This window comes from Amblyomma americanum, chromosome 3 (genome assembly GCF_052857255.1).
Source record: "Amblyomma americanum isolate KBUSLIRL-KWMA chromosome 3, ASM5285725v1, whole genome shotgun sequence".
NCBI lineage: Eukaryota > Metazoa > Arthropoda > Arachnida > Ixodida > Ixodidae > Amblyomma > Amblyomma americanum.
Window position 1 is genome coordinate 174,099,500 of NC_135499.1, and position 27,444 is coordinate 174,126,943.

Genomic DNA, 27,444 nt, shown 5'->3' on the forward strand with positions numbered 1-27,444 from the left:
ACTCAACTCCAGTTGCTTTTCCGGGTGCTCATTTTATTGCAAAGCGAACTAATCGTTGACCGTTGGCTTCCATCACAATACATGGAACAATCTTCATGATTGCCTCCACAATTTTCGGGCATTTATTTGCAGAAACTTCCTTTTCTCTTTCATAATCAGTGTTGACTCACTTTTCACATCAACGAGCAGCACTACATATGCATCAGTGAAAAGGTCAATATTTATAGTATTAGAGGCGTTATTTATATAATCTTTCAAATTTCGCGGAATGCAAAACGAAACCGAAACTGCCGGCTCTGTCCTTGGTTGGTTACTTTGTAGCCTTCGAACTAATCGACCGATATTCAAAGACGTCATAGCGAAGACAAGCATAAACACTGTACTATGAAAAAAATTGCGCAATGCGAGCGGAGTTTGACCCTTGTGTCTGGCTGTGTGCGCTGTGAGTTTGTCTATTTCTCTTCGAAACCCGTGCTGACTACACGCTCGCTGGCCTGCCGTTTTTCGCCTGGCACCATCGCCAGCCCTCGCCACCTCGCCCGCTGCCTTCGCTCGTGCGTTCCGTGACCGTCGCGCGACATATGTGTGTGTCTGGATTGGGTTGTTTACAGCGCGAGACCGGTCGCTAGTGGGCGTCTCACGAGTCTTGAGTTACACCAACGTGAAGCAAGTCGTCAGTGTAAGCCATTTTACCGCCTTTATAGCTTGCTGCGGCATGATTTTTGCGCGAAAAATCAAATTTGCTGGCCTAGATTTTCTGTTTTCCTTCACGGTTCCTTCGCCCGTCTCGTTTATTCTATTTCTTTGGAATTCCAGGGTCTAAGACATCAGAAATACCGAACGCTTTCCCGAACGACTGGAGCACTTCACAAAGCTGCTTCGCATTTTAATCCTGCATGCGTGTAGGATTTGGCGTCGGCCTCGTTCGTAAGGTTAGTGAACGAGGAAGGTCACTTCGGCCCAGCGCACGTAGACAGTGCGACGAAATTGATGATGACGTTTGTTGTAAGCGCACACGGCGATCGTTATTAAATGCTCTGGGGTGCGTTTTGTTGGGGCACAGTGGCAATCAAGCTACTGCTGAATTTGCTGACGGGCGAACTGTCAAGCTTGTAGCACGTACGGCACAGATTTTGCGTCTGTAGGAGTGACCTGTGTATCTACAGGTGCTTTTTTTTTCTTGTCAGGTGAGCGCTGCCGGCGTGGGTTGCGTGAATAGCTTTCGTAATGATTTACGATTTCCCTTGTTGAATGCGTAGTGAATGCCTGGATTGAATCAAAGCTTATTATAAACAGCTTTTAGGATGGACTACAGCCGCTAGAATAAATCATTTCATTACGTCGAAGAAGGCTGTGTGTTGATATATGTATTTTTTACTTCTGGTCTATGTATATATGCATTGTTTACTTCCGCGGTTGATGCTTCCGAAAGCGTAACTGGTTAGTTAAAGCTGTGTCATAAAATCCACCTTTTACTGTCATGTGCCACATTTTGCGGGTTCATCCAATCTGCGTGGCATTTGTGCAGGCATAGACAGCTGATCGCACCAAACTCCTGCTGTGCCCGCCATGAGCTACTCTCCATATCCTGCTGCTGACGGTGGAGGCTATCCTCCAGCTCAGGGCTACGCACCACCAGGTGTGGGTTTTGCACCACCACCTCAGGGGTATCCAGTTGACCAGGGTTACCCACCGCCAGCCCAAGGGTACCCACCGCCTGCTCAAGGGTACCCACCACCTGCCCAAGGGTACCCTCCTTCAGTGCAGGGGAGTTACCCACCAGCGATGGGTTATCCAAATCCACAGGCCGATGGACATTTCATGCCGCCACCGTCTCCGGGAGCCCCAATCACTCAACCTCCTGGTATGGGAGCCGGAGGGTACCCTACACCTGGTGGAGATATTGGTAAGATGTGCTTTATTTTGGCACCGTAATTTTTCTTTCTTTTTTTGTCACAATTAGGGGTTTGGCAATGCGACATTTAGCTTAGAATGAACACTGCTAAGACTTTCTTGTCCTTTTTATGTCTCATAAAAAAATCGGTTTATGATGCTGTTGAAAGTGAATTGTTGAATGTTAAATGCAGATGCCAATATATTTACTGAAGTCTGGTTTGAATAGGAGAACTATCATAAGGCTGCAATTTGGTGCTTAGAATTGGAGACAGAGAGAGAAGAGAGCAAGACCTTGTGGCTTTTCTACCCTTATATGCAGTAAACGTGAGGTTGAGTGTGGTTCATGAATTGCATGTATGTATGTAGTCCTGAGGGTTAGTATGAGTGAGGACGGAGGAGCTTTTCAATATTTAGTAAAGACCTTCAGTGCTGAGTTGAGTAACTTGTTTTAAATAGAATTAAAGGATCATTCTGCACAGTAGAGCTGTAAGTAGTATTCGATTTACAGCAAATGATGGCTGGGAGACGTGTTGCTAAAAGAAGTTGTGCTGCATGGTTTGCATGGTTGCATGACTTGTATGGTTTGCATTATGGTTATATTGTAAATTCAGTTTTGTAGTACATATTCATTGCATTTGGATGTGATCTAAATACTGCAGTCTATGAGCTCGTCTAATTCCATGCGTTGGTAAAAAGTGGACGAAAACAGAAGCAGTGTCTACTGTAGTAATGTTAGAAGTACAACTTTGGATCTGCTCAGAATCATCGTGATCCGAAAGATGCACGGAATGAAGGTTTCAGAACTTATATCAGCTTGCCATGCTTGGTGTAACGCTCCTGCATGCAATTTAAAAAAAATATGACTACTTCTTCTTACTTAGCTGGAACAGTTTATAGCAAGATGTCTGCTTTGAGTAACTGCTGTGTCAAGGCTCTACAGGCGTGAAATTGCATGCGCCTGAAACACTTGTGTCGCAATGCCTGAGCAGCAGGTGTTCGATGGCAGCCCACCTGTCCGGCATGAGCTTTTGTAAAGCTGTCATGGGAGGCAGCAAAATGTCCATGAAGTGTACACAGTTTAAAAAGTGCTTCCTTTCTTGTGATATCTTTAGCATTGCTTCTTAATTTTGTTTTCTTCATTAATGCTTGTGTCATAGAAGTTATATGGTTTAAATTGTTAATGAACTGCCTCATGGCCCTCTTGTCCTGAAATAGGACACAGAATTCCAGAAAACACATGACTAGCTGGACTCGTCGTGAGCCAGAAATGACAGTCTGCTTATGACGAGACTGGCTCGTCCATGTCCACTGGGGGTTAATGCTTTGTGATCACTTTGATGTTCCCTTTGATTTTTTTTTTTGTGATCATAAAATTTCACATCTGAATATAAGAGGATTGACTAAATGTTGTCTGATTAAAATGAAAAGTCAGAAATGCAAGCTATGTCCAGATGAAAATGCTCGTACAACTGCTTGTTTCAAAAACATCGAAGTCACAGTATAAAGCTGCTAGTAAAACAAGCCTGATTGCAGGTTTCTTAGCACTAATTGGCAAAACTTAGCATTAGACTTATTCATTGTCATTTTCATTGTCAACAATCTATTTTAATATGTTTCTAAATTTTAAACAGCACAAAGGTGAGAGCAAGCAGAGAAGCACTTCGCACAGGCAAGGTGTTCAAGTCACCTCTAGTTGCAACGAGTGTGTACTAAAAAAACCTGAATATGTAAAGCAAGCACACATGTATAGCAAACTATGCACCATTTCAAACACGCTGCATCTGTTCAAAAGTGTCTCTCAGTTCACTGCTGCTTGCATGCTGTTTCAAATTTAAAAATGTATACTCACCAACTAGCTCAACTTGCCATCCATTTTAATGTCCTGCATTGCAGTTGATGTGCATTTATTCATACGTTATGTAACCAGTCGACATGTAGGATGTAAGTCTTGAGTTGAAGCTATGAGCACTCGGCAAATGACCTTCATCTTTTTAAAGTGCAAGTTTACCATTTCTGGTGTGAGTGCAGACCTTTTCATTCTTTTGTCAACATCACTTGAGCACTGACTTGCCATCATGTCATCGCCTTGTGACAGGGCACAGAGCAGGAACGGGCAGCATTTGTGCGTGTGCACTGAACCCACAATGGTTCATCCATCATCTGCCAGTCTGCTCGTTCAAGCACACTGCAGTGTCTGCTACGCATTTTATTAAGTTGGAATGTTGTTGGGAAGAAAGCAGAGTTGAAGAGAGTGTACATACTACATGTTACAGATCACAGCTGGCGTAGACTGTGGTGCACTGACTGCTAATGGCTGTTAGTGGTTTCTTTTTGTTCGTTGCAGTCACTGCTTTTAGTTGTTCACTTCTGCAAAACATAAGGAGTAGGGATTGTGTACACAGCATACCTCGGCAGAATCTGTAGTGCTCACTCAGGTGTGCTCACAGAAATTTGGTAAACCTATGGGCTCACTCAAACTTGGACCAATACAGGCCCGGGCTCGCTCGAACTCATTAACTCAAACTCCTTTAGGCTCACAACTTACTTGGACTCACTCCGACCCCCGACTAATCTGGTGTCCGCCATTCGTTATGACTCACTTTGACTCAAGACCCATCTGGACTCGCTTACTCATTTCAACTCAAGACACACATGGGCTTACTGAATTGCCCAAGGGGCACGCCTCCGAGCCATCCAAGGCGCACAACATAGGAGCCCCACCCCCGCGCAGTGACATGCTGGAACTTGGACAAAGCTTCCCACACATCCACAGGCAGATCATAACTGTCAGGGGCCCTCCCCTTTTGCTAGTTTACTAGCCTAAATGAGTTTGGGCTCATAAGTTTGAGTGAGCCTGGGCCTGTGTTAACCTGAGTTGAAAAACTCAGTCTTTTTGCGCTTTTGCGGAATCCTCTTGTTCGGTTGCCCACAGACGTCGTCAAGTTGCCTTGCCCTCAAGTGTCTTGGCCGCGGTAGTACCTAAATCACATTCTTCCCTCCGCTATCAACAAACAAGGAGGAAAAAAAAAAAAAACTAAGCACACACCATCGTCTCGAAAACACAGACCATGATCTGATCCTGATCCTGGACTCGCTCACTCTTTTTACTACTCTGCCCTGTCATGTGATACTACAGGCTAGTTTTATGAGTGTTGTATGATATTACTAAAAGGTATCAAAGCATGAAAAAACCCCAACTGATGAAATTAATCTGCAGCCTTCTACTGTGGCATCCCACATTGCCCACGTGCAGCTTTTAGAAGTTAAATTCTACATGTCATGCCATACCAAAACTGTTCTTTAGCCGTAACCTGAGTTAATCTCAGCACTATGGCCCTCATCAATTTGCTTGATGTGTATGGTTGAATTACGATTCTTTTTCTAATACTATAGCAGTGATTGAAGCACAAGTAATACTGCACTGAAGTACACTCAAGCTTCAGACATGCACAGTCTGTCCTCTAGTATTTTAACCATGCTTTCTTTATTACATTATTCTGGAACTATATCAATGATACATTTTAAATGCAACTTTTTTTTCCTGCTAACTGTCTACATCGGTCATGTATGTTGGCCACCATATCTCTGTAGTAGCAATATTGATGTGTGTGTCAGTGGATGAAACTTGAGCATGACTGCAAAACATGTATTAAATATGTGATATCATTTAAAGCAGCAGCAATTCACTAAGTTTCAAACGTGGTGAAAAGGTAACAAAACTTTTGTCCTATTGCATTGATGTCTATAAAAGCATTCCCTGCATGCTCACTTCTGGGCAGCAGTTAGTCGTGGAAACATTGAATCATTTACAGTGGTGGTACCAGAGAGGTTCAAGACTTTTTTAACATAACTGCTAATGTTATTTCGTTAAATGTGCAACATTTCTCTGAGCTACACTGTGTAGACTTTTAGTTTTCCGTTTTCAAAGTTAACCATCATTTCCAAAACTCAACCCACAGCAGTCTGGTACTGTGTCTCCAAACCTCTGAGGGTAGCATTTCGTGATGACAGTTAACTTTAAGCAATGCACACTAAAAGACTACAAAGCATAGCTCAAAGAAATTCTTCACACTTGACAAAATATCCATGCGTGACAAATGTGCCAAATTTGCGTGTGTTTTGTCAATTAGATGGAAAGCTCTTGAGCTGCTAATATGCATCATTTTTGTCAAATCCGCTGTGGTGGCTCAGTGGTTATGGCGCTCGGATGCTGGTATGCTTGTCAGTCTGTCTTTTTTAGAACATGGGTCTTAAAATACTATTGACTGGGGCCAAAAACCGTTGTCAATGCTATGGCGGTACGGGCTGGGCAACAATATTTTTCTTTATTTTTTTTCTGCCCACACTAACATATGTCAATGCTACGAGATTATCATTTTGTTTAAATGCAGCAGAAGCAGCTCTCTTTTTGGTGCAGTAGCTTTTCCCAAATGCTTCCTGCAAGCAGGCAGGTGGTACTCTTTTATGCACGTTTTTTGCTCATTGCACTCATATCAATAATTATTGCTGTCAACAAAGTATACCATTGAAATGCAAATACATTTATCTTTGTAATGAGTTAAAACTTGCTTTTCTATCATTAGTGGCAGTACCTCGGCGATCGGGCAAACATTGTGAAAAATGGCCTGTGGCAGTGAAACTGATGGTCTTCTGCCTTAGAATCTTGTACACTTGAATGTAGACGGGCTTTGGTGTGAGGTGAAAATAAGTGGTGTGCATTGATCTTGTGATTTTGTGGCATGTTCAGGAGCTTGTGGCCAACCACTAGGCGTTCCCCGTTCTTAAATTTGCTCTTTAAATGTGCGACAGTACTCTCATGTCACATATTTTACAGCACCAATGCCGGTGTCGTCAGGTATTCCAAGCTGCCCGCCCGGTTTAGAATACCTCACAGCAATTGACCAACTGTTGGTGCACCAGAAAGTGGAGATACTCGAAGGTAAGAGGGGGCCCTCTTTGACTATTGTATAGTCATTACATTATAGGAGATGTTAGTTTATCATTGCTTATTATGCCCGGTGTTTTTATGATAAAGCACCATGTGCATAAAAAGTATTTTTGTGCGCTTGTGTCACATTCACTTTTCCTAAAGCAGAGTGACACAGCCCATTGTGGAACACTTCAAGTGCCAGCAGACAGCGACACAGAAGGGGACAGAGCGCTATGTCATTGTTTGCTAGTGCTTACACAGTGAACGCTTACCAACTGGCTCAATTGTCTGCCTTGTGGCAAAGCTCAGCTTATGTATAGGAAGTAACTGGCTGCACATATGCACTAATAGTTTTCTACTACAGTACGCATGACCAGCACGAATAGAGTGTGGTTTAACTTAGTGCATCTCCTGTTCATGAAATGAAAGTTGTGAATGAGTGAGAGCATTTGTAAGTGAAGGGTAGGCATTTGTCCTAATGTCTAATTTTTAGGCAGATAGTGCATATTTTTCAGCTTTCAGCCCTGGTGCAATGGTCCCCTTTTGAAGCTAGGGTTGGGTATATGCTCAACCTGGTGTTGTCATATAGTAGTCTTACGGGCCGCTGCAGTGGCTCAGTGGTTATGGCACTCGGCTGCTGACCTGAAAGACGCAAGTTCGATCCCGGCCGCAGCGGTTGAATTTCGATGGAGGCGAAATTCTAGAGGCCCGTGTACTGTGCGATGTCAGTGCATGTTAAAAAACCCCAGGTGGTTGAAATTTCCGGAGACCTTCACTACGGCATCCCCCATAGCATGAGTCACTTTGAGACGTTAAACCCCCATAAACCATCATACACTCTTACTTCATCATATTAATGTGCAAATAAATTTTTTTGTGTGCTTTCATTTCACAATGAAAGAGAGTTGAATTTTAATTTTGTTGTTCTCATGTGTCGTTCTTTATCTTGGCAACTTTAATGTTTTTTTATTTCTTCTCTCTCAGCATTTCTTGGATTTGAGACTCAAAACAAGTACACCATTAAGAATTCCATGGGCCAAAAGGTCTACAAGGCTGTTGAAGGTATGTCGCTAAGCATCGGTTGCTAAGCATCTTTTGTTCTGCAACTAGGCGTGCAGCTTTGCATCTCTGTGGAAGAGAGACCACAAATATACAGTGCATCCATTTCTGACGAAAGTGATTGATACCATATGGCTAAGTGCTTATACATTGCAGCTGATAATGACTTGCAAGTTAGTGTACTGGTTCCTGATTGCCTTTTCTACTTGGAAGGTAGATTATGTCTACACTGTACCTCAAATATTAGGTAGCCCCCTCTCTACTTTCATGACTGACCAGTTACATTGCTTTTTTTTTTTGCCAGGGTCTGTGTGGGTTCTTGAAAACCTTGAAAATCCTTCATTATATGTATAGGAAAGTTGATTTCATGGTCCTTGAGAGTCCTGGAATTTCTGTGGGTTCATGAAAACCCTTGTCTTTCCAGTGTCATAAGGGGGGCAACTAAGATAGAATGATTACACCCACTGAATTAAAAAAAAAAATGCTGCAGGCGAAACACCTAGCCTTGGTGAAGAAATCGAAGCTTTGTGGAGAAAAGAACAGTTGAAAGCAGCTGTTGCCGAGTGGAGTGCTTCAGCAGAACCTCGTGCTTAGAAAGCAGAGGCTACTATAGTGACCTGACATGGGCAATAAAGTCTGTCAGTTGGAGGAAGGCTGCCAAAGGAAAGGCATGAGACAGTCTTAGCATCATTGTTAAACTTGAATAAAGAGGAAACTGCTTTAATGAAAACTGTGACTAAGAAGTAGCTTAGCTTGTGTGTTTTTGCAAGTAAAAGTTTGTTGTGCAATTAAAGTTACATTTGTAATGTGTAGAAAGTGGTTTCTTTTTTTATAAACCACTGTGTTTGTTAGTCCATGGAAAAATTATAGTCGGGACTTGAGAGTCCTTGAAAACCCTTGAATTTCGGACCTCAATACCAGCATAAACCCTGTTTAGCATAATTTGCTATTTGCACATGTGTTACTTTTTATCTTCTTAGTAGTTCTACATGCTTTTTCTTTATTCTTCATGTCATGTTGACTGCATTCTGTCTTCTGACAATGCAATTGCTGGAGGCTGCCAGGCTATTTAGACACATGCTTTTGATGGACCAGTTTGGTCTGAAGAAGTAAGTGTTTGAAGACTTCTTGTGTTATTAAATAGCTGCAGGCACAGATTATCATAATGCTTTTGTGCAGTGCCATATGCACACCGAAAACATTGCTCACTTGCCACGATTTCACCAGGTTGGTCTTCAGTGATCACATTGAACATAGGTTTAAGTAGAATAATTGATAGCACGCATAATTAGCACCTACCCGAGAAGCTGTGCATGACAGTTGACAGTCACCCTAGAGTTAGACTGATGCTGAGTTCCTTTCTTGCTTTGCAGACATTGGTTTACCCAGTGAGCTGTTTGCTTTGATATATTTTGCTCTCATTTCATAGCTAGTAGCACCTACAGATGTAGGTGCCGCTAGAGCAGTCTTCCTCTGCAAGGCTTTCATGCAGAGGTTGTTTGATGGTCTGTTTCATTTGTTCAGACACCGACTGCTGCTCCCGGAACTGCTGTGGGCCCAACCGACCCTTTGATATCAAACTGACTGATAATGCTGGAAATGAAGTCATTCACCTGCAACGAGACCTGCGCTGCAGCTCTTGCTGCTTTCCGTGCTGTCTTCAGGTAGGAATTGGCCCCTTGTGGAAATGTTTTGTCACAACGTGTGTGCTTTAAAGCAGTATAAAGCCGTAAGATGTTGTCTGGGCGACTTAAATAACTAATGAAATTCCTGACTCTGTGTTTGGTGCATGATAGCTTTAGTTGCCTATACGCCGCAAAGCCAAACTAACAAACAAACTTGTCTTTTTCAATAACAAATGTATATCTAAGATCAGTAATGCTTCCACTGTATGCCATGCCATTCGCAGCCTCTGCAAAATGAGTGCTGTGTAGCAAAATGCTTCGCCTTCATTAGCTGCTACTGATAATAGTGATTTGCTGATAAGGCGACTTGTGACGAAGTACGGGCACTGCTGATATTGCCACACTATGCCAACGTGTGCAGATCTCAACTTCTGCCCGCTTTTGGTTCCATTAAGAGAGAAATTATTTTTGGCAATGGCTGCTTTGCTAAGATAGGAGAGGTTGTTTCAGTACAGCTTAATTAATCGATTCAGTACTAAGCGCAATCTGGCCTTTTTGCTCAGTGGGTCATAGCAAAAAAGCTATGTCGACACTTACTTGATGTTTTGAAAGGTGTTTCAACCTCAGCATGTACAGGGCTTGAAGGAGGGTGCTGACAGTGAGAGGTTAAAGTGCACCGTGTCTGATTGCAGTTTATCTGAAAGTGTATATAATGAATGCGCAGACAGGAATGGCTTGAAGGTTAAAGGTTAATAAGGAAGTCTCGCTCAGCCCAAAGATTATAGTCACATTTTAGCTACCTCTTAAGTACCTCTTGTGGGTCTTTCATGTTTTCTCTTTAAATATTGGGGGCTTAAGATTTTGTTCCAAGAGCGAGCTTTTCAGGACAAGCTTAATGCCACCTTTGGTGATCATCCATTAGGGACCAAAATGCAAAATTACTCAAGATTGTTCCTTGCTTTGTGGAAGGTTACAAAAATTGTAAAGTTGTATGATTCATAAAGTTACTGAAATATTGGAGCATTGTGAAGAGTTTTCCACTGCTTGTATAGTGTGTGTTTCCAAAATCAGCAGTCATTTCTTTCTGGTATGTGTGCATGTAACACATCATAAAAATTGAAACATTTGTGAAATGATGATGCAGTTCTCTTAGAACTGCACAAGGATACTGAACTGGTCAAGTTGGAGAGGATGCATGTTTTGAAAAAACCAGCGCGAAAGAAGAACGTGACGGAAGCGAGGGAACACTGACAAGCGCTGCCTCAAAACTGGCTGTATTATCAGGAAGTGTTTAGATTACATAGCAAAGAACACATGAAAAAACACATGAAAAAAAAACATGAAGACAAATGTGATGGAAAAAGCAAGTCAGAGAATTAGAGAGTGTCAGAATCAGAGTGATTCAGAGAGAGAAGTCAGAGAGAGTCTCTTAGAACTGTTGTATCACAGATAGGCACTCAGTCGAATCAATGTTAAAGTGTTACCTTTGTATAGAATTGTGTCATATACCACACACATGTGACCTCCTAAAGGTTGCACATGTCTGCAGGATATGTGCACAGCTGTAGGATATATCTGTCAAGCATGTTAATTTGACCTGGCTCATTTCACAAAAGCTGGTATTAATGCCACTTCAAGTTTGGCTCATGTGGTGTTCATGTTTCTTGAGTTTACGGTAACGTTATTAATATATTTTTTTAGAAATATATGTGCAGTCATGAGAAAATATAGATGCAACAAACTCTTTCCACAAAATTGGGAATTATATGGTTATCTCTACATTAAATTTGAGAACGACTTTTGGATATTGTATGCCAAACAGGAAAACAATTTGGAAAAAAAGGAATTGAAGGTGTTCTTTAGTGTGAGAGCTTATTAAGTATTGCTCCTTATCTACCGCTGTTTATTTAGATGGGTTTTTTTATTGTGCTTTTCTTTAAGGATAAAATAGGTTTTATTTTCATGGCTTAAAGGGAGCATGCATATATCTTGTCTTCTCCTAGACTGCTATTGTTAATGCCCAAGGCAGTGGTGGTTTATGGTGCTGATAATATCTTACGTGATCACCTTTTCAGCAGTGGCTTGATGGGATTTTTCATGCTTTGTTTGACCTATGTTCATAAAGTGATCTATGGGCTACTTACCACTCTCTTCTCATCTCTTTTTCAGAGGCTTGAAGTGTCGTCACCTCCGTACACGCCGATCGGCTATGTAGTGCAGGAGTGGAGCATCCTCACTCCCAAGTTCCGAGTGGAAAACTCTGATGGGGAGTGCGTGCTGAAAATTGAGGGCCCCATTTGCACTTGGAGTATTTGTGGGGATGTCGAATTTAAGGTGGGTGGATTTATTTTGCTGTTGGGCTTGTGCTGAGGCTTTCTTTCATGCTGCGTTGAGTTTGGGCATTCACATGCACTTAGCAGGTTTTGCGAAATTCGAAGGTTGGATTACTCAGCGCTCGCGTGCAGCAGCTGGGTGGTCTTTCTGTTGAGAACAAGGCCATGGGCTTGGTCTCAGGGTTGTAAGCACTGGCAGCGTGATGCAATTTGCAAAGGAAATCAGTAAGTACTTAATTTTGGAAAGGATGAATGATAACAATAATGCACTGTTTAGGAAGAGCGAACCATAGTTCATAGTTGTCTGGCGTCTCGACGTGCTGAGAAGATGCCTCCTCCGACCAAAAAGCGGAAGTTTTTGATGCTTCAGAAAAAGATGGAACTCATTGCTCAAGCTGCTAAAGAAAGGAAGAAAATGGATATTGCGCAAGAGTTTGGAATTCCGTGCAGTTTGCTGTCGACGATATTGAAGTGCAAAGGCAGCATCTTGGCTGCTCTAGAGAATGGAGCACGTGCACAGCACAAGACGGTGACAACGCCGACTTTTGAAGAGGTGGAAGGCGATTTCAAGACATCGGTTTGGCTGACGCTGCTGCTCCCGTGGTTGCCCCAGCGACGGATGCGGACATAGTTGACGCTGTTGGTGGCCCCGACGAAGACGAAGGGCCGGCGGACGAAAAGCCACATGAAGTGCCAACTAGGGTGCAGACGCGTGAATACCTACGTCTCCTGCGAAATAAGGTTGAATGCATGGGGGGCGACCTTGGCCTCTTGCAATGCTTGGTCAAGTAGAGTAGGGGTTGCTCGCACCTGGTATGAACTTTAAACAGGCAAAGCTCACTGCCTTCTTTTCACTTGAATATTCAAGTTTTGCTTCACTGAATACATTGTATTTTGGCTTCCTCGCAGTTGTGGTGCAATTAAAGCTCTGCTGTCCCAGCTTTTTTCGAGCAGTTGCTTATATTGAATTACTGCTTATAACAAACTTTTTCGTTGTCCCGCTGACTTCGTTATGACGAGGGATTACTATATAGGACAGACCATAGTTGATCTTTGTTTAACCATCAATAGCAGTTAGTAGTTTTGTCATTGCAAGAAATTCTGCACCTTTTTCTTAACGTGTACACGGAGTTAGAATTCCCTTATGGCTACCAAGCCTTTTGCATCAGTGGTGACTCGTATGTTTAAATTTTGTCATGCTGTTAGTAATTTCTTTTGGCTTCTATCAAGCTGATACAGCTGCATAGAGATATTGGCAGAGAGATGTAGTGCCAGAGGTAATCAAACAAACTTTGTAGACAAATGAATCATCCAAGAAATTCCTTCTGTCTACGTTTGAAACTTGGAGCACACCCTTCATGCAGTGTTTTGTTAAGCACTAGTGTGTTAATGCCCATATGCAGTGGAACCCCATTCATAAGATTTTCACTGGACCAGCAAAAAAAAACAAAACGTGACGGCCGGGAAAACGCAACAGTGAGGAAAGCATTTAGTACATCCAGCTTTACCTCAAGGGGAAGCGCCTTCTACTTGCGTGATGCCATCAAAGCATGACAAAAATCGCGGTTACAAGTAAGTTCGATGTTCACGTTTCGGATGGCCAGCTAGTGGCGGCCTCTCCAACTCGCGTGCGCCTTATTGCAGCCAGTTCCGTAGCCAAGACTGGCCAAGACTCATCAAAAGTCGAAATGGCCACTGGCGCATGTTGCTCGGGCGGTTTCACGGTGCCATGTTGCGACATATCAGGTGGGGACGTTTTCACAGCTACAAAGTGACAGCAGGGTACCCAGTACATTGGATCCTATGGGAGCTATGCCGTGTACGGGTGAAAGAGTCTTAACAGCCGGGAAAACTCAGCAGTGAGGAATGTAACAGTGGGGTTCTACTTATATGCGGAATTGATCATTCTCTACTTTACATTCATAGATAGCCGGGAGTCCTCGTACCAATCCTGGCGCAGTGATGCAGCAGTTACGCGATTGGGCCAGTGCCCTACGATGGCAGGTGCTGCCTCCGGTGGGGCTTGTGAGGCTTAGGTAGCTCTTGCTGAAAAACCTCTAGGTCATGAAGAGAGGCTTTAGACAGAAAAACATTGGTGAAATCTGAGATTGGGAGTTTTAGTGCTAGCGTACTAAAAATTTTTTGTTATGGCAAACACAACGAAGAAACGAGATAAGATGCAACTCCTTTGCTCACCACCATGTTGTTTGTTGTCAGAATTCTGTGTAGGCTAGGAACTGATCTTAGGCAGCCTTAGCTTGCAGTACCTTAATAATATAAAAACTTCTGTGTTTTTTCATTGGTAAAGATTATCTAAGTTTTTTTTATTTGTGCTGTTACGTCAAGCAATAAATTTTTGCTATAGTTTTGTCTTTCCCATCTACCTTATTCAAAGATCCTGCTCGTCATCTGTTGCCATTTTTGTTTCTGAGGGACACTCTGCTTTCCCGTTTGGCACCATGTAGCTTAAAGTGTCGCTTGAGATGGCCAAGTGCACTCACTGTATGTGCACTTAACTTACACGCTTGGCAGGGATATTACATGCGCCATGGCGCATTTCCTAGTCTCAGCAAAAGAAATTCCCTCATGCATGCAGGCAGGCTTGACTATAAGAAATCAATTTCTTTTTCTGGGAGCACCCATGAACAGCTGCCCATGGAACTAGTATAACCTTGTTTCTTTTTATACAAATGCCCTGGCTCCATGAGAAAGTAGCACAAGATGCGGGGTGTGAAAGCTGTTTCTAATGTTTTGTCAAATGCCATCTCACTGCCGCGGCTTGAACCACCACCACCAATGCTCTCACAGTATATAAGTGATGTATTAGTTATGTGTGTTTTTTGTATTCCGAAGACCAACTAGCCCAGCTGTATCAGTTCTGTCCGTGTTGAATACAGTGGGGTCTCACTTCATGCTGTTGTCAGCTGTAACATATGCTCTTTCTGCCATTGTTCTAAAATTTCTTTCCTTTTATTAGAGAGCCTGATGTCAAATTTCACATTGTCTGCAGTGCTGTAATGTGCGACAGAAGCATGCAAATGCTGCTATGTATTCAAATTGCCTAGGCGGCATTGCACTGCAGTTAATAAGATTAATTTTTAGTGTTTGAAAAACAAAAACTAGATTGCAGAATGAGCCATTAAAATTACTGCTTGTCAGTATGGTCTGCATAGTGACTAACGATGAGTGCTCTCAAGCATGCTATTGAAAAAAAAAAGAAAAAACGTTGCCAAGATTCTATTGCTTCTGCTTTTTTAGCACTTGTCCTAAACATGGACAAAAGCAAGTACTTGGAACTGGCATTGATAGGTGATCAACGCAGCGCATACAGCAGTTGCATGCAATGGTTATGGATGTTTTTGTTTTCTTCCCTGCACCCTTGAAGGTGCTCTCGAAAGATGGAGCCGTGGAAGTGGGTCGGATCAGCAAGCAGTGGTCAGGCTTGCTCAAGGAGGCATTCACTGACACAGACAACTTTGGCGTCAGCTTTCCCATGGACCTGGATGTTAAGATGAAGGCTGTCCTGCTGGGAGCCCTTTTCCTGATTGTAAGCAGAGTTGTCCTTGTTGGATAGCTGTGCTGTTAGTAGTGTTAGTTTTCATAGTACCTCTTTTATTGGTCATTGGCATGAAACTGTGCGTCTCCCTAACAATGCAGTAAGTTGGTAGCTATGCCTGTAAACCTGAAGGGTTGTTGGCGTGATAATGATAGCTTTTCCTTTATAATTTGATCATCTTGTGGTTTTGCAGTTTCAGCTGCAATTTAGACACGTGCAGTGTAAAAGAAAAGTGTAATCTGAGTTTGATTTCGCCAGCCAGCTTAATGAGCCAATGCGCCTGACGGTGGTGATTTTTTATGCTGTTGCAGCTAACTTTATGGAATGTGAAGCGGCTTGCTACTCCTATGTCTCTTGACGACAGTTGTGCTTTCTCGCGTCTTAACCAATTCAGCCAACTCTAAGGTTCAGTGTGTAGAGGCCCTAGGTTACTGTAATTTTGTCAAAAATGGTGGATTTGAGCATTTTTCGCAGAATTGTGTGCTAGCAGCCACATCCACATTTTATTATGTTGTTTTTATTTCAGACATCAGTACCAATGACTGTATGATGTGAATGTCATTAATTTAAGCATTTGAATTTGGTTATGTATTAATTTCTGTTAACGCCTTGATATGCTCGTTCCCCATTTGCTTGAGCAAGCTAGTGCATCATTTGCAGCAGCTCTGGCGAGCGATAGTGCATTCACATCCTTCTCGGGGAAAGGTCTCGCTACTTGTAGATTTTGAAGGCAATGCTGAAAGTAGGGACGAAAACACTTTTAGTTTGTAGTAACGTCCAGCATCCCTTCAATGGGGTTCCTTTTGTTGTGGGATTGGGCTGTCCAGGAACAAGAGTAAGTGGCAGGCAGGTGCCACACTTTTGTTGGGTTGCATCGCCACAGCAGGTGTGGGATTGGGCACTCGGACATCATCAGAGAGACCATTCGGTTGCTGGGGAGCACAGTGTCAAACAGGTGCCGCTGTTCAAGTGAAAAGAGTACTAAGCACCACCTGATGCTTTCCTGCAACAGCCACCTTTGATCTTAATGGAGGCACTCTTGGAGTATGCGAGGCGTGTTTCATAAATAAGCTATATTTATTTTAATGTGTGTTATGTTTCCTACAGAATATTGTGGATTGTTTGCTTGAAAAGCGCGAAATTTAAAGCTTTCCGCCTCAGCAAATTAGAGGCGCTATCTTTCCGAGTGACAGGTTGTTGCCTAGATGATGTAATTGCAGGACTAAAAATTTGTTCTGGTAAGCTCTTTTTTTTTAGGTGCTCACAATTAGGATTAGCTGATGCGAGGTGTTTGACCTCATATATTAGCTATGCCTCCTAAAGACTTAAAACAGCTGAACAGTCAGATGTTGTGAGTATGGATGGTGTGCTTGCATAAATGTGCTGGGCTGGCTGGTGTGCATTTAAGTTATGATTTTGAACACTTGTATGCCACTTTCTATAATCATATGCAGCATGTATGCATCTTAAGCAGGCCATGCCAAGTCTCGCAGCCCAGCCATTTGTGTGAGTGCTGTTGGTATGAGCCTTAACTCTTTTCTTACCACGGGAAAGCAGGAAATTTTCAGGGTGGTGTGTATAAAATTTTTTTTCGCCCATTAATTTTAAGTTTTCTTTATTGCAGCACATCATAGTGAAGTTAACAGCATTCTCTTTTCGGCCATACAAAGAAAAAATAACAGTATATGTTGTTTTGAACACTAAAGATATTTGATTGGAAAAATTAGAGACTCGCACGAAAAGTCACAACAATATTAAACGTATCCAGTCGGAAAATAGAAGAATAAAGATAGCAGGAGGTGCGTTACTATGCCAACAATGAGTATTCTAAGTTACAGGAAAAAATAATCAGTTCTTCATGTGCAGCGCTTTGGGCTACCTTCACAGTGCAATGCCAAGGTGGACACTAGTCTGTCTTGCAGATTACTGTGTCCGCTACACTACTGGTGGCATGTAATCATTCAGAACATGCCTGGCACATTCAGAGAGGCCTTGAAAGCTGTGAATTTCCTTGACAACGACGAAATTGAAAGCTGTGGAGAGGCACCTGTAGATAGTCCTGGATGATAGGAGCAATCCTCTCTGTCCGAACCAAAATAAGACGAATGGGCATTGTCTCTTCATACAAAACTGTTGCTTGCACCTACAGAGTCAAGTATGATGCTATGAAATTGTGAGAACATCGTTGCTGCTGAGCAGGGTCAATGCGAGAAGAGGATGCCACGCTTGCACGATCGCTCCGTGTTGACAGGTTTCGTGTGCAGTTTAAAAATATTCCCCTGTGTGGCTAATGAAAAAAAAAAAAAACGATTCTGAAACTGAAATACAGGCCTTTTGCAACATACTGAATGATGTTACTTGTCCAGAAATGGCCCCGATTGCTCAGAATGGGACATTTTGTGCCATCATTCAAATTGAACGATTTGAATGGGCACAGTATAGAAAGAGTTAAACTTCTGGCTGATGCTGCATTTTATGAGATTGAGGAAAGTTGCTGCAGCTGCTTTAATATGTTTGGTTATCAACTGCTCATGTGGTTCACGCAAATTTTTATTATCAGGCTCTGCCTTAATTCATAAATGTCTAAGCTTCTAAAAGCTGTAGTGTGCCTTGCCTTTGCATATAGTTTTGAATATTGTGATAGTAGTCAAGGCAGTTGTAATTGCTTCTGATTGCAGCGGTGGCCTAGTGGTTTGACCACCCACCTCACACGCGGGAGGTGCAGGGTTCAATCCCCAGTACTGCCGTATACCTGCCAGGGATACAATGGGTACAAGCTTCCCCTGGCTTAGTGCTTGGCTTCTTTAGGGGGAAATGCAAGGGAATCTAGTCTTCCACCCCACCTTGAGAAGAAGAAAATAGCTTGTGCCATGGTGCTTTTTGGCCCCTATGCCCTTGCTCCATAAAAATTCAGTCATCATATAGTTGCTTCTGCTGTCTGAACTGGTGGCTTGCTAACCCTGAAATTTGTCTCTGGCATTTGATTGTAAGTTTTGTGTAATATGTGCCATATATCAAGATGAACCTTACCCGCTTTCTCGAAGTTGAATTAAATACACCACTTTTCACGGTGAAGACTGCCAAAATTGCTAAATTTAGCAGCCCATTGAAATAGTCTGTACCTGCCATAAAGAAAGTGGGATACCAACTACCTTGCCAGGTTTTTCTGGTGAATTTTGCTCTGTTTGAATGAAAGATTGCTATACTACCACTATTTGTTGTGAAATTACGGCAGTGTCTGCCTACATGTGGTGGTGTGCTTTGGTTTGTTTTGTATGACGAGGCAATATTGATTGCAAACTTTATAGTCAAAAACACCTTCCGTGTGGTGTTGCCTTTGTATGAAATTTCAACATTAATGAACTGCTAGCTGTTTGGGCAGGAGATGTCTTTTTTAACCTCCTTCATTGGTAACTAGTCAATGGTAACCTTGTGCAGAATCATGAGATTAAATTTAAAGTGCCATGCCATATCATACCTTCCTTCTGCTGCTTCTTTTTTCTAGGATTACATGTTCTTTGAGAAGTCCGGGAACAAGGAACGTGACGGCCCGGGCATGCTGTAGTTAAGTCTCGAGGTGCGAGAAAGACGACTGCACATCTTCTGCCACTCCGCCATGTGTCAAGCACGGTTTTGTGCCAGTGTTCTTGGTTGTATGCTACTGTTGTTCCTGTTTTTTCACATACACTATAATTTTCCTATTTCCATTCTATACTTCAAACGTTTCCTTGTCGTATATCTGTTGTTGTCTAGTCTAAACACTTCCTGAGCCTTGCATTTTTCACATTTTTGTTTTCTGGTTTTTGGGCTCTCTCCACAGAATCTTCAGTGTGAAATATACACAAGATGCTGAAGTTCTGTTCTTTATTCTCTTTCTTTAGTGAGTACATTTTGGAAAAAAAAAAAAAAAAAAACGTAAATTCTCTAGTTTTTTTCTGGTACCAGATATTTTGTCAACAGCCTCACTGCAGTGTGCTTGTGGTGTAAGCGAGTGTTCAGACGCACAAACTAGTCCGATTGCTGCAGCTAGCGGTTTTGCTTTGTGGCTGCGTGAATTTCGAGCCAGCACAAAACATTAGCAGCCTTTGGGCTGTCGTTCTTGTGTGTGTTGAAGCTGAGCTGCTCATATTCTCTGCCTTATCCTCGTATATCGATGCATTGTTGCATCAGTATTAAGCCTGCATTGTAGTGCTTAGTGGGCTTGCAGAGTTTGGTGACAGTTTGAAGTTGGCTTGTTTGGTGCAGGTTCAGTTTTTGGACTGAGCACTATGGTTAGAAACTTCACAGACGGAAGTGGTCATGTTGGCTGCCCGCTTTTCATCCCTTATCTTGGTGCTCCTCCCGAAATGATGCAGAATTGTTGCCTCGTTGTTAAAACTGAGCATAACATTGGATTGTGAAGGGCCGCATCTTACCAGAAATGGAACGGAGGTGAGACAAATCTCGAACTGAATTCGAAATGGCAATAAAGCTAAAAATTTTAGCTCTAGTTCAATTCATAAAACCAGTTGTAACAAATTAAATCACTTTGGTAATGCGTAAAAGGTCAGTGGCATGAGAAATGGCTTGTTGGAAATGAGTTATGCTACTACTGTGCTTTGTTTGGATTTCAAAGCTTGTTAGTGAAAATTTCTTTCCACTCTGACTTGCACAATGATCCTAACTAGGAAATTAGTTTAGCGCATTAATTTTTGCATATGAACTAACTTCGCTCAGTGAAGTAGAGCAACAAAATAGCTTGAAATGAAAGTGGAGAATATGGCATCTCTTTGAAATGATGTGGCTTGCTCTCATGCCAATTTTTTAAGCCGTATTCTATTGAGGGAAACTGATGGTCAATTGGCGCAAACCTTTATTGCTATAAGTGCCGTCACCAGGGTGCTATGAAATCATTAGGGCTCTAGAGTTGTGTTTTTTATGTAAAAGTGTTTACACAATCATAGTTTAGCGTATTGCTACATAAAATGCAGTCCATGGTTTTGAAGGAAGTTTATTGGTGCACTTTGTCGTGCAAGCAGTTTATCTACCTATGCAGGTTTTGCAATGGTAGTCATTGTAGCATTTACACCATGTCAGTGCTGAATGCACTAATGGTAATTGTATCCAGAATGGCAGCTTTTCAGCTTGTATGGCATGAAATAATTTTCAGGTTGAGAACAGCCAATGTACGAAAAAAATAGCATGTTTTCTGCATTCTGCTTTGACACTGACAGAGCTCTGTTAAATTTTGACTGCCGAATCTCACTGCAGCACAAAGTGCTTATTAAATGCATAATGTTGTGTTCATTTTAGTCATTTGACTTGAAGGAATGTGGATCTTTTATGATGTTATCAGTTGTTGCGCTTCAGTCTACTAAGTAGTTACCGTAAAAACCGGACTATAGGTCAGACAGGAATATAGGTCGACCCCCCAACTAACCAATTCTAAAAATGAAAAAAATCTTTTTCAGTGGAAAAAGTGCGGAAAGACACCCTTGCCTTGGAACAAATGCGACTCGACAGGTTGCACAATGGTTACAGTATTTATTTAAATGCTGCTCGTATGTACACCCGGCCAGTTTTTTAAGTTTTACGCACCCATTGACCTGCGTGTTTTGTTTCTGGCACACGAAAGTATGGTGCCGTAGAGCAAAGCCCTTTCTCTTCATGAATGGCCGCACCCAGGATGGTGAGCCCTTGAATTGCACCCTCATGAGTCTAGAGGCACGCGTGACCTCTACCGCTTTCACGCGGATGCATTCCGCAGTCACAGGCAGTGATCTTGCACGCAGCGCAACCTTTCCTCCCAATTCTGGATACGCTGCAGTCCGCCCATGAAATGTTTTCTTCAGGTTGCTGCAAGTTGTAATACGCAGCTTCTGCCTCCGCCAGTACTGAATGCTCTTTTCGGATACTCCAAATTCGCGCTGTGCCGCCAGGTCCCCGTGAGCCTCCACGTACTCAATCGAGTTTTTCTTGAAGGCAATGGTGAATCACCGTCAGCTTCTGCTCATTTTTAAACGAAATGTGAAAAAGCAGCCTTTAACCAAAATAGCTTTGCAACTACGGAAAGGCAAAATGGTGGCACTGCTGCTGATGGCGATGGTGATGGAGGCTGTTGAGTTCAGCTGCCCATTGTTGCAAGACTTCCGTAGTTTTTCCGCCAGTGACCAGTAAATAAGATGGGGGTCGACATTTCACCATGGTTTTTTTTAAACAAAGTTCGACCTATATTCCGGTTTTTATTGTAGGTAGGTGAGCCTCAGCGAGCTGGCTTTCCTAATTTTTACCTTTTGGTAAAAACTCTAAGTAGTTAAGTAGGTGAGTCTCAGCGAGCTAGCTTTCCTAATTTTTTACCTTTTGGCTTAATATTTATTTCCTGTGTCTCACTTGTGATAGCTTTGTTTTGTTTGAGGATTATTGATAAACTTTTATAATGTGAACTGGTGATGTAATAACTGAGGCACCCACCTGAAAGGCAAAAAATTTTAGCTTATTGTCTTGTGCTCAGAACAGGGCTATTGGCTCTGAGAATTTCAACAAAACTAGTTATTTTCAGGCATTTCTGGAGTTGTTTTTTTTTATTTGTGTGAAACGTATAAATCTCTTCCTGTATTTTGTATGCATTTCTTCTCTAGCTTCTTTCTGGCTCACCTTTATCACATACGTCCTTATCGACTTATTACAGCACTTGAGGCATGCCAGCCTACTTAATGCCCCTTTCTTTCATTAGAAAGATGCTATCTCGCGAATACTGTGAGGCTCAGTGTACTTTCGTTAACTACCTGCTTTTAAATGATGTTTTTGTTGTTCAAGCTTGCATTACAGAACTCTGAATTTCTTTCGGGTGATTAGACCTTGGAGTTGCAATGTAGTATGTGTAGAGTTCTAACTTCTATTGTTCAGATGCTCTTAATGCGAGAGCATTGCTGGGCTCATTGCAAAAAAATCCACCATCATCAGAAAGCCATGGCAGAAATGCGGCAGGCGAGTGACGTCATCACCCCTCCTGGAGGGGTGGAGTGTCAGTGCTACCGCCCAGGCAAGAGAGGGAAACACTCCTCTTCGCACTGTGGAATGTGACTCTTTTCCTCCGAGAAGGGCAAGGTGACTTTCGCAGTGAATGGAAATGGGTTTGGGGGTGCCCCTTTTCCTCCCTGTGGTGGCTGTGCAATACCCCCTCACTTGGATAACAGAGCAGACTATGCCCATGATGGGAGAGGCTGGCCTCCTCTGCTCTGCCACATGCAATGGGCAAGAGGCCATCGTCCCCCCTGACTTAATGTGGTACATGTAATCAGTAGTGTGTTGCCTCCGCGAGATATGCTATGAAATACGTTACACTGCTGTCGTATTCACGTAAACGTGGCTAGGGATTACACAAAATGGAAAGACCCCGCTGCCAACGTCAGTTAGCTTTCATCTTTCAGAGAGTGAGGTTGCAGCGCTATGGGAGTCTTCTACGTCTGATGTTGAATCGCTCATGTCACATCATCAGGCGAGACAGCAAAGCGTGGCTGGAGGTGGCAGTTCAGTGTCGACAAAGTATGAGACCGTCGCAATGCAGCAAAAAAACGTTCACCCCTCAAGCTTCCGACAACAACTCAGCGACAAATAATGCTCTTGCATTTACACATCATAAGAATTCCTTAGGTGCCCCAATAATTTTTCTTTGACTTTACCTTCATGGATATTTTTGAACTCAAAAATTGTAACTCTTAGATGCTGAAAATGCATTGGAAGTGTATGTTCTTTATGTACCTGCTGCACGGAAATGCCCACATGCAGTACGGCAAGTGAGCACTGTAGCAGTCATGTAGTGAGGAGCAGGGAGCACTGCAGTGTGTGTGTGGGGCAAAGAATGTCACGTGTTACATGCGGCACGAGACACGATTTGATGGATGTCGCTTTGCGCTCTCCGCAAGTGCACGGTGTTCAAATGGCGCGAGGTAAAGGCCTAATTTTTTGAGGCACAGTGGCAAGGGTAATCACGTTTTCAAAATTCTAATATCTGATACGGGTATTCCTAATAGCCAGCTACAAATCTCTAATTGTGATCAGGCCTCTATCTGTAATAGTTAAAAAATTAAGTGTTAGAATTTAGTTAACTACTTTGCTAAATGATTTGCTTGTTTTCTGCAATCTGCCAACACTGGTATAACTGTGCAGCAAAAAGTCTCTCTTTATCTTAAAAAATCTATTTTCAAAAGTTACTGGCGGGCTTCCCTCAAACACCTGCTGTATGCAACTCTGGGTTGATGTGTTGCATTGTATTTCTAGCTTGGCAACTATCGCATGCCTGCAGTTGTTTTTTTTTTTTTTTCAGACATAGTCAGTTTCTTTACATCTTTGTAAGGGCTTATGATTCTGATGGTGGTGCAGTTTATTCCTTTATTTAATAGAAAGAATCAACTAACATGAGAAAAAAAAAAACAAGTAAATGATGCAATGCAGAATTTTTTTTATGACTGCACTGACACCTCTGCTTTTTCTTTAACGCTGTGATTCAGATCCAGTTGTTTAGTTCCTTTTCTCATTATCAATATTACTATAGAATAACGATGCATATATTTATGAGAACGTTCAGTGTGATGCAAAGACTGTAATACTTGAAACCAAGCTCTGAAAGGTACCATACCTTCTAGGTTAGTTTGTGTCAACCTGTGCAAATAGTCCTGCAGGGAGGAGGTTCCAGCAAGAGTGTCTAAGATCCATGTTTGCTGCTCTGGCATAAGTAGTGTTCCGATTTGTTGCATACACTGTAGTTAATTTGATGATCATGACGAAAGGTGATAAGCTGTATGTGATAAATGTCTGGGAAGCACAATTCTAACCTGGTTGTACTGTGGTAAATTTACTGCGGAAAACTGATGCTTCATGTAATTTTTGCTGCTTTGCATAAAGCCATTCATTCTCTTAGAGAAGATTGCAAACACTAATGTAAGATGTGCTCATTTCTAATAGTTATGTGGTTATTTCCTCATAAGGTGCATGCCAGTCAAAAGCCAAAGCCTTGTGCTCAGTAGACTGTAGCTTAGCTGTTCACAACCCAAGCAGGTTTCGGGGCCTAGTTAAAATGGGATCACGTTATTCATATTGAAAAGTAAAGCACCACAGTCTATCATGGTTTGTAAGGAACTGTTTTTCCTGGTGCCTTTGTCATATGTTGTTGGGAGATGCATGGCTACCTGTTAAACTCTTTAACTCTTCAGCCGCCCATTGTACTCTACATTGCCCTGCTGTCTCAGCGTGATACCATACCTGATGCATGAACAAAGTGTTCCATCTTGTGGCACCCAAATTTTTTTTCAGTCATACTCTACAGAGAGCACAGTCGAGCCAGAGCACCTTTCTCAATCTCAGTGTGCTGAAGCTCTCGCTACTGTTTAAACTCTTTGTGTTGACTTGCGAGTGGCCAAGCTTTGCATTGCTGTTGTTCTAACCCCATGACCAGCACATTGTAACGTGTACTTGCGGTGCGCTACAGTCTGCGTGTTAAGTTGCGTGAATGATGTAGTTGTCGCTAGCACCTTTCCAGGTGTATCTATTTCAAGTATTTTTGCAACGCGCATGTGTGCAGCAGAGTTACTCTTTACAGCATTTTATGCGACGTTTCACTACTGCAGGAGCTTAACTGTGTCTGCTGTCTCTTTCTCAAGACTTTGCATATGTAATCTCAATGCCCTTGTAACCATCTTGGCATGTTTTGAAATAAAGCCAAGCTGCTGTCTCGTGGAAAACACCTTGTGTCCCTGTTTTGTCATGCACACAGCTTGATCGGGGTGCATGTGGTCCTTTGGCACCTTTATGGAGCTTGTTTGCACTTGCCTATCTGGGATGCTACCGTTGAAGTGGTGCAGCATATATTCTTGTGCCAATAAACTGACCTTTTGATGAGTTTCACTACACCACCACTGCTGCTGAGAATGATAACAATAGTAGTAGGCCTTGGCAGAAACCGAATGGAAAATGTGCCTGTAAGTGCAGACATGCAAGAGGAGCAGTTTGTCTTGCGACCGCCATCCCTTCAATTCCGTTCAGAAATACATTCTTGATTAAACCAGATAGAGCAAAGGGGCAGTGTGTAATGGCCTAATTTTCATGATTCACTGCAGTCAACTGCAATATATATCTAAATATACTGCATGTATTTCAAGAGGAGCTTACAAAACATGCAGTATACAAGTAAGCAACAAGTAAGCACAGCATGACCTGATTTGGATATTGTCTTCGGTTTGCTATGTGCATGCTTGAGCTGTGCAGTGAGGTGGCGATGGCTGGAGCCATATCGTGGAGCCCGCAGAAATCGTGGTGTGTACAGTGAATCAGTACGAGCCCATCCGTCCGAAGCCTCGTTTGTCAGGTACATGGTGAAGTGGAAAGAGGGGAGACTACAAGTTGCAGGTTGAAAATTTGAGAGAAGGAAATCCCCCTCTCATCTTTCAGGTAGAATAGAGGGTGGGGGTTGACAGATGGTGGGTGGGGGACAGGGGAGATGGGATACGGTGTGTAACACTGATTGCTGCAGAGTGGATCGGGAGAGTGCAGCACAGATACACGATGTCAAATATCCTATAACCGTCCTATCGCAGGATAATACTGTGGAACCAAACAGATCAAACCAGCTTTATCTCTCGCTTTGGGCTCTCATTAATTGAAAACTGCAGGTTTATTAAATGATATGTGCTTACAGTAGTGATTTAATGAATGAAACCCTTGTGACCCCAAAAATTAGATGCCTTGAAGATATATCTTAAGATACTGTTGCTCTCACACTTGTTCTTATGTGCCGCCGCGGTGGCTCAGTGGTTATGGCGCTCTGCTGCTGACTTGAAAGACGCGGGGTCAGCGCGGTCGAATTTCGATGGAGGCGAAATTCTAGAGGCCCGTGTACAGTAGGACGTCAGTGCACGTTAAGGAACCCCAGGTGGTCGAAATTTCCGGAACCCTTCACTACGGCGTCCCTCATAGCCTGAGTCGCTTAATTTGGGACTTTTAATTAAACCCGCATAAACCAAACTTGTTCTTATATATCGCTTGCTTCTTATTGGGTTGTACTGTTTAGGTGTTTGGGCTGCGCATCATTTCCATTCAGGCAGTAGAATTCAACTCCATAGAGCTGTAGCTCTCTGTGGCCCATTGTACACCAGTGCTGTGGCTCTTCTTTTTGCTTATTCCGGTTACCTTCTCTTATATAGCTTTGCATATGGCACTCCCATGAAAAAAAATGGCGGTGATTTAGCTCTGGTTAAGCCTGGAGTGACGCGATAGCTACAGCTGGCCGCGTGGAACTTGGTCACCTGATCAACCACGTGATCAGCCACGGCACCGCGCCGCCGGCAGCTGCTCCACACCACGTGACCAATCACGTGACAGCGTGGCGGCGCCGCCACGCCGAAGGCTCGAAATGCTACCGTAATGTAGCCATCGCCACAAAAAAGAAAAAGCTTGATAGTACTGAAAAGGTACCTAAATATGACCCTCAAGACATCCTGAGTATGCGCAGCGGATGGACAAATGGATCCTAGTTGTACTGCTTAAGGACCAGTTGGAGACATCCTGAGGACGTCTGAACATCCTGACGCGGACATCCTGAGGTCATACTCAGGATGTCTTTACGTTATGTGGAGTTTTTGTTCATCCTGAACAAGGTCCCCGTACTGAGAGCCGAAACGTACTCTTTTTTTAACTGAGCTTGCCGGCGGTTTTTCTAGTTATTGCTATTTTTAAAGGTAAGCGCCTGTTCTGCTTCTTCCTGCAAGAATAAGTCTTAAAATATTCTTGTCACACAATTTCATATATCGATCACAGCTGCCGTTATTGGCAGATCTCTGTAGATGTCATGGACCGTGAAAATAACGCATATGCCGCACCTGATGGCCTCTTTCATTTTTAATGTCGCTTCGTTTTGGCCCTTGATTCTCCGGCCAATTTTGAGCGTATGTGGGCTCTTTCCTTCGGTGCTCCAAGTTGGGCACTTGTCAATGCTACGTCGACGATGTTGTGGTCTTCTCGCCTGAATTTTCCACAGGCGTCAAGCGACTTAGTTACATCTATTGTTGACAT

General features: G+C 42.8%; 1 protein-coding gene across 3 annotated transcripts; it reads left to right on the forward strand.

Moving 5' to 3' along the window:
* Window positions 1-346: 346 nt before the first annotated feature.
* On the forward strand, window positions 347-25,120 carry LOC144125458 (phospholipid scramblase 2-like). Of its 3 annotated transcripts, none has more exons than XR_013313385.1 (9): window positions 347-679; window positions 1,529-1,906; window positions 6,731-6,835; window positions 7,811-7,888; window positions 9,410-9,549; window positions 11,680-11,844; window positions 15,229-15,390; window positions 18,905-21,633; window positions 21,700-25,120. XR_013313385.1 is itself a non-coding variant. In XM_077658837.1 (9 exons), the coding sequence occupies exons 3-9, from the start codon at window positions 1,570-1,572 to the stop codon at window positions 18,962-18,964; spliced, it is 1,047 nt and encodes a 348-aa protein (XP_077514963.1). In that variant the 5' UTR covers window positions 545-679; window positions 817-932; window positions 1,529-1,569; the 3' UTR covers window positions 18,965-25,120. The 3 variants fall into 3 exon arrangements, 2 of the variants coding, with proteins under 2 accessions (XP_077514961.1, XP_077514963.1); XM_077658837.1 differs by adding an exon at window positions 817-932 and having other exon boundaries at window positions 545-679; window positions 18,905-25,120; XM_077658835.1 differs by having other exon boundaries at window positions 18,905-25,120.
* Window positions 25,121-27,444: the final 2,324 nt, after the last annotated feature.

What these genes read in the sequence shown, in the direction of transcription:
- LOC144125458 (XM_077658835.1), top strand. Translation starts at nt 1,570, where the DNA reads ATGAGCTACTCTCCATATCCTGCTGCTGACGGTGGAGGCTATCCTCCA. An exon ending in TACACCTGGTGGAGATATTG is followed by an intron (nt 1,907 to 6,730) that starts GTAAGATGTGCT and finishes CATATTTTACAG; the next exon opens with CACCAATGCCGGTGTCGTCA. An exon ending in GTGGGGATGTCGAATTTAAG is followed by an intron (nt 11,845 to 15,228) that starts GTGGGTGGATTT and finishes GCACCCTTGAAG; the next exon opens with GTGCTCTCGAAAGATGGAGC.